The sequence below is a fragment of the Mixophyes fleayi genome, chromosome 5 (assembly GCF_038048845.1).
Source record: "Mixophyes fleayi isolate aMixFle1 chromosome 5, aMixFle1.hap1, whole genome shotgun sequence".
NCBI lineage: Eukaryota > Metazoa > Chordata > Amphibia > Anura > Limnodynastidae > Mixophyes > Mixophyes fleayi.
Window position 1 is genome coordinate 4555913 of NC_134406.1, and position 7257 is coordinate 4563169.

Genomic DNA, 7257 nt, shown 5'->3' on the forward strand with positions numbered 1-7257 from the left:
CAGCTCATTGTAATGGGGCCCTTGTCAAATATACTAGGCTGGTTTTAATAATGCAAAGACAACAACAAATGCAATTTTTTTTTATTAGGAAAACACATAAAAGCATCTATATAGATCATACAAACAAGTCTATGCATAGTAACAACAAGCAACACATAGACTATATGTAAACTATATGTGTATTGGAATATTAAGGGATAAGGATATTAGAAATCACTGTATAATATACATTATAAAGATATTAGAGTATTAGGGTTCTCTTATGGTACAAATTTGAGGATGCTGGATGTTAGACGTCGCCATTTTGGGATATAAAGGAAAACTGGTCCAGTTCCTGTAATATCTGAAAGCATCAGAAGTGTATTTTCTACTTTATATTCACAGGATACAGTTCAGCTACATTCTGTACATGTCTGTATGAAATATGATACATACAAGTTGTCAGGTTGCAAAGCAAAGAGAATGAATCTCAGCGACGGATAATGTTTGTTACAGGCAACAGACCAAGATAACAGGCAGCTATTATATAGCGTGTGTCTATATTAGTTTGCTTGTAAGCTAAGCGCAGTTTCCTTTTCTGACACTCCTACTGAACAATGGTGCAGTACATCATCCATACATCAATGTCTGTGTTTGGGACATGATGAAGTGGTTGGGCATGGAAACACAGCTGCCCAAACACTCAGAGATGTATATATAATGAGCTGTGAGCCTAGGAGGTCACAACACCTCTCCTGCACCTGAAAATGACAGCTTCCATCACAAGCGTCCTTCTGCTGATAGCCCTCTGCGTAGGGACAGGTAAGAGCACACCTGGTCTGCAGATCCATGGCTGGTCATCGCCAATATTTCCTCCTCTAAAGCTCATTCTGCCCGCTCAGCTAATCTTACACTCTAAAGGGCTAGATTTACTAAACTGCGGGTTTGAAAAAGTGGAGATGTTGCCTATAGCAACCAATCAGATTGTAGCTGTCATTTATTTAGTACATTCTACAAAATGACAGCTAGAATCTGTTTGGTTGCTATAGGCAACATCCCCACTTTTTCTTTTTAGAAGGTGTGATAAATCTTACCCTTGGTGTCTAAGTGCCTCTTTCTCCCAGTAAGAAAATTGATGAATGGATGTTTGTATAGAGAGGCAATGAGCATATGCCATGTAGAATTACTAAATCATTGTATATTCCAGTGTACCTCTGTATACAACAATAACTACAATACATGTCTGCACCAAAATATTAATATTGCATTAGTTATATCATTTTTCGTTCTTGGTGCACAGTAATAGTTCTTGTGTAGTTAGATAGAAGCTTAATGGAATTTGCCCATTAGCTAATAATAAAGACACAGTTTGAATGGAATTTTGCATATATCCTAAATAATGTCACTGGCACTCGCTGCCTGAACGGAACTATTTTATCTTTATTAAATGTGGCGCTGCAGGTCTTGCTGATACCCGCTTAAAGGGGCAGATTGTACAGACATTAACATTTAAGGTGTTTTTATAAATGGCCCCTAAGAATTTTTACAACCCCAACTATCCCAATTTCAGGGGGGAGGGGGGGGGAGAGTTACGATTTGCGGTCCTTGAAAGGGGCAGAACTTGCAATGAAGTGTTCAGAGCTCTGTCAAAAGTGGGCATTGTTGGTTGGAATGTGGGAGTGTTTAGGTCAGTGATGGCTAACCTCTGACACTCCAGGTGTTGTGAAACTACAAGCCCCAGCATGCTTTGCCAGTAGATAACCAGCTGATAGCTGGCAAAGCATGCTGGGGCTTGTAGTTTCACAACACCTGGAGTGTCACAGGATTTGTCCCGATTTTGCATTTATAAAAGTAGGAAGGTATAAGGAATTGTATATGTTGGTTACTGGCCACACTGATCTATTGAACACAGAGTCTGCATCACATAATAATTATCATCTCATAATTACCAGCAGGACCCATTAACCGCACACGTTTATATTCTGTTTTATCCTGGGCAGATATGTGAAAAAGAATTGATATAAAACAACATTACTGAATTCAGATCAGCTTATTACACTTCTATAAAAAGGTGATAAATACATTTGTGTAACCAGATACAATGTGTGTAGTACGATCACACTAGATGTGAGTGTAGTTTCACCAGTGATACAATCTTACAGGTTCACTTTTGTGTCCCTGTTCCATGCTGTGTTTATACACATTACACAGAGCTTATAGTCTATGAATAGACCTGGGACAAGGGCTGGCATTAAGTCTGCTGTGCGGTGCAGTTGGTTTAGGATTGTGTCCTCAAGAAAGGGAATTTCACATCCTAATATGTAACAAGATGAATATTTTGCAATACTTTTCCTTTTAGGCCACACTTGTGAGCCTGAGGGCATTTTGAGCAGTTACAGACCGGCTAATGTTGGGTGGGGATCTGTGTGTACATTAACATACAGCCTTCCTTGTGTGTACACAATCACAGGGACACAAAGACACTCAAACAATCGGGCTGTTGAGTGTGTCTGTAATGTCCCTGGTGATTCTGCACTGAATGACACACAACCCGATCTGTTTAACCCATACTTGCCAACTCTCCCGGATTGTCCGGGAGACTCCCGCATTTTGCGAGAGTCTCCCGGACGAGTGTGGCAATCTCCCTGATAGGAAGGGGGAAAATTTCAGTTTAAACGCCGCGATTCACCCGGAATCGCGGCGTTTAGCCCCGCCCCCGCTGTAAAATGATGCGATTTGCGTCATTCCGTCACTGGGGCGGGGCCAAAATGACGCGATTTCGCAGCCCCGCCCACGTCCCAGCCGGCATCTCCCGGAAAAAGAAAAAAAAATGTTGGCAAGTATGGTTTAACCACTGATTGGTGAGGAATAGATTACACCAAGAATAATTCACTGGTCATACTGCTAGTTCCCCTGATTTGAGAGTCTGGAACCAACCACCAGACAAGAGCACAGTCTGGGAAAAGAGTTTCCATAGTGACAAGATAAAATACGTTCTCCTTATACTTATGTCCGTCTGGAACCAGTGGCTGACTTGCTGCAAATTGTGTCATTACAATTGATTTCATATGTAGAAAAAAACAATATCAGACTATTCTCACTAGGCAATAGCTGACAAGGGAAAAGACAGGGAAGAATAATAAAACAAGGACGAGAAAAGACCAAGGGCTAGATTTACTAAGCTGCGGGTTTGAAAAAGTGGTGATGTTGCCTATAGCAACCAATCAGATTCTAGCTGTCATTTTGTAGAAAGTACTAAATAAATGAAAACTAGAATCTGATTGGTTGCTATAGGCAACATCTCCACTTTTTCAAACCCGCAGCTTAGTAAATCTAGCCCCAAGAGTCAGGACAGGCAGCACAGTATAGGAGGGAGAGATCCCAGCTGTGGTCAGAGTCACTTGTGTAGTCCAAAGGAGGAGACAAGTCATTAATGAGTAATCAGACAATAGCGACACAACAAGGATTTATGTGTTATTACACTCAGAAAGCCTGTAGGTCAGGTGCCTAGAATTAGAACAAGCAAGTTTAAATAAGACACACTTGTGGCGTCATCAGGCATGCGCCATAACGCATGCATGCTCTCCCAGGAAACAAGCACAGATTGGTGCATCCCTTGAAGAAGCGACGCGGGTGCTTAGGTGGGTGTAGGAAGGATGAGTGCAGAGCAACACAATTGTAGATTACAATATGCGCATTGCACAGATTCATTTATCATACAGAGATTGTAAAATGTTCCCTTTCACCCACAGCCGTCTCCCTGCAATGTTACACATGCGCGGGTCAGTCCAGCAATGCCAACTGTCAAACAGCGTCAACCTGCACAGGCGGTGAGACATACTGCGAGACGACCGTGGGATCAGCTGGAATCAGTAAGAGATTCACATAAACTTTATACTGCAGAAAAGCAATGTGTTCAGGAGTTACTGCTTCATAATGTCAAGTGTCTTATTTTTATAATTGATATACAAAAGTGTCAACTTCACATCACAGTGCAACCCCCTGGCACATTATATCCACCCTCCTACAACTTTATATCCATCCTCCAACCACGTAATATTGAACCTCGGCAACTTGATAACGACCAATTTCATTAAACTTTTCAGCTTTAAAATATAGCTCGATTTAGCTATAGCTGTATGGTTGTATGATTTAGGAGTGAGGGATATCAGACCTATTTAATGTAATTTAGTGATATAATAACCACCCTTGTGTTCAAGGAAAACTAACATCTATGAGGCATAATTAGAAGTACTGTTGATATAAGAACATTAAAACCTCAGTTCCTGGAGGGTGATGGTTTAGTCCTCGTGATGTCTTGTCTAACTGTTGGTTAATTCAATGTTTTCTCTGCTGCAGGTGGATATTCTGTTACCTCCATCAGCAAATCTTGTTCATTATCCTGCACTCCGGTCAACTCCGGCATCAGCGTTGTTTCAGCTTCCGTGTCCTGCTGCACCACAGACCTGTGCAACACCAGCGGTGGTACCAACATAAAATACAGCTTTACAGCCATCATCCTGGCTCTGGGATTCATCTTACTTAAAAACTCACTCATGTGAGAAATGACCTAAGAAAGCGGAAGATTGTTTAATCAAATTAATTGTTATATGATTCTTTTATTGCACTATGTCAACCTATTAAATCGTACAAATGGTATAATAGATCTTATGTTATGTATATGTTCTTCAAACTCATGTCATCTGGACGAACACACTGCTCATCCCTTGTCTTCACTGAGGTTTTAGTTCAGTTCCCAGCAATGGACATTAGAGCACAGTGTCACAATTTCAATATATTTCCAGGTACACATTACTGATGGGCAAGTGCATGTATAATATATATACCACAGATTAAACCAAGATTACATAGGGTGTTGTACCTCCTCACCATGACCTGACCACTGGACATGATCATAATACAATTCTATTACACAGCTGCCTTTCCCGTAGAGACTAGAAGCGCTCACAGGTACTCGGATACCCCCAGGACTTACACTCGGTGTAGAACAAGTTCATGTCCACACGGCGGCGCACAGGTACCGGAGGTAATACACGGAGTAGGGTCCAGTCAGAGCTCTGCGGAGTGGCAAAGCACAGGTGGAGATGACAGGTGCTAGCTGGATAAGGGTCACAGGCAAATGTCAAGAATCCGAGTACAGACAAAAAATCAGGGTCACAGGCAAATATTCAAAATCCAGGTGCAGGCAAAAGATCAAGGTCAAAGGCAAATATTCAGAATCCAGGAACAGGCAGAGGTCATACACGAGGGAAAAATCAGAGGTTAAACACCAACAGGGCTCAGAAGCAGGCAGCAGTACTGTGAACAGAACACTATAACCTGCAGTGAGGCTCCGACCTCACTGCCTTAAATAGTACTACGAGCTAATCAGGACACAGAAGGGCAGGGCTGACAATCAGCCTCAGGAGGCTGCTAATTGATTACTAGCTAGGTAATAACATAAACCAGGAAGCATGTATAAAAATATAAATATGAGAGCTCCCCCTGGAGTTGGAGGATGTCCCTTCACCCTCCTACATCTATGCCACAAGGATAATCCCAAAGAATAATAAGAGAGCATAGAAACTAGAGCACACGCCCGGCTGCTAGATCACGCCAGGATACAGCGTACTGCCGCGGCTCGTGACAGTACCCCCGACACCCTGGTTTCGTGGGAAATTTCTTAAAGAATTCCTTTACGAGTCTCTCAGCATGGAGACGCTTCTGTTGTATCCAACATTGCTCTTCTGGGCTGCAACCCTTCCAATGAACTAAGAACTGGACCTGACCTTGAACTTTCCTTGAGTCCAGAATTTTTTCAACGGTAAACTCACGATCTCCATTCACAAGAAGAGGCCGAGGCCTATTTGTAGAAGGCCGATTGAACGTGCTAGGAGAGACAGCTTTTTTCAGAAGAGAGCAATGGAATGTGCAGGGTATTTTTAAAGAAGGTGGTGGTTTAAGCCTCAACGCCACTGGGTTTATCCTTGTCGAAGTCAGCAAATTGGATAAAGTCATTTCAATTAAAGTCTAGCAAACTTGGTTGTCTTTGTCTGAAAAGATGCGTACAAGGTGCTACGACGTACAAGGGCACGCTACGGCGTGAAAGGGCGTACGCATCCACTACACGTGGCAGCAACAGTAATCGGTCTTTTACCATACATTCGCACAAACACGCATACTTATAAAATAGTACACATTAATGGTAGTTGCAACATATAGTCAGTTATGTCGAAATATAGTAGTATTTATATGTTATATCAGAGTTACATGCATATTAGTGAAATACACGGAACGGGTTGAAGGAATAACATCATGAGTGGTATCATAATGAACCTTGTCACATATCCTACTGTTTGGTTCACTCTGCGAGGGAATCGCAGAGTGCATACACAAGTTATGAATGATAGGGAATTATGAACTACTTAAGACTAAGGAATCTTGGCGGGAAGAGCAGAGCATACCCCCTGCTGAGATGACCCCCTCCTTTGGATTCCTTTGTATGAACTGGCCAATGATGACGACCCCTTGGACCTTCCTGAGACCTGGACCAATAGATGCAAGCTATTCCATCTTCATTGTATTACTGTATGTGATTGTGTATATAAGCAGTAGCTTGTGATCCAGAGGGCAGACATCTTGTCCCCAGACTTCAGGATTGAATGACTGCACTGGATCCAGAGCACCTGCGATAAATAACGGCTGTATTTACTATTACTTCGCTTGAGCATATATATATATTCTATTATTTGCGAATAAATCTCTCTGCTTTGGAAACACAACTCGAGGTTCGACAATCGTTATTGGTTAGCTACAATACGCACATAACAATTTGGGGGCTCGTGAGCTTTGGAGGTTTCGTTGCCGACGATACGCAAGACCAACGGATTTCGGTTCCTCAACAAAGGGTGGAGACGCGTCATAAACGGGTAAGAACGCATGGTGTTCAAAACCTGAATTTTACTCTGTGTTGCGAAACCGAATGTCCGTTTTGCATTATCTAGGGCACGCTAACTAGAACCTAGGGACAAAAGAGAAAACTGTTTCTTTTTACTGTCATTGTGCGTTTTAACTGTATGGCATTGCTCAGCGTATGTGTATTTCCTTTTGTGCGTACGCGAACTTCCGGTAGATTTGCCACGTGGTTAAACAATCAATTTGATAGCGATACATGCATAGTATTAATCACTTGTGAAAGTCTCTGAAACACTATTACTGTTGTTGGGAACATTGTTGATTTTCTGCGCAGAAAACTTAGGTGTATGTGTTTGGTGATTG

At 42.0% G+C, this 7257-nt stretch overlaps 1 protein-coding gene across 1 annotated transcript; it reads left to right on the forward strand.

Moving 5' to 3' along the window:
- The first annotated feature begins 746 nt into the window (after positions 1-746).
- LOC142157963 (lymphocyte antigen 6E-like) lies at positions 747-4541 on the forward strand. The gene is made up of 3 exons (XM_075211464.1): positions 747-801; positions 3732-3851; positions 4339-4541. The coding sequence occupies exons 1-3, from the start codon at positions 747-749 to the stop codon at positions 4539-4541; spliced, it is 378 nt and encodes a 125-aa protein (XP_075067565.1).
- The last annotated feature ends 2716 nt before the right edge of the window (positions 4542-7257 follow it).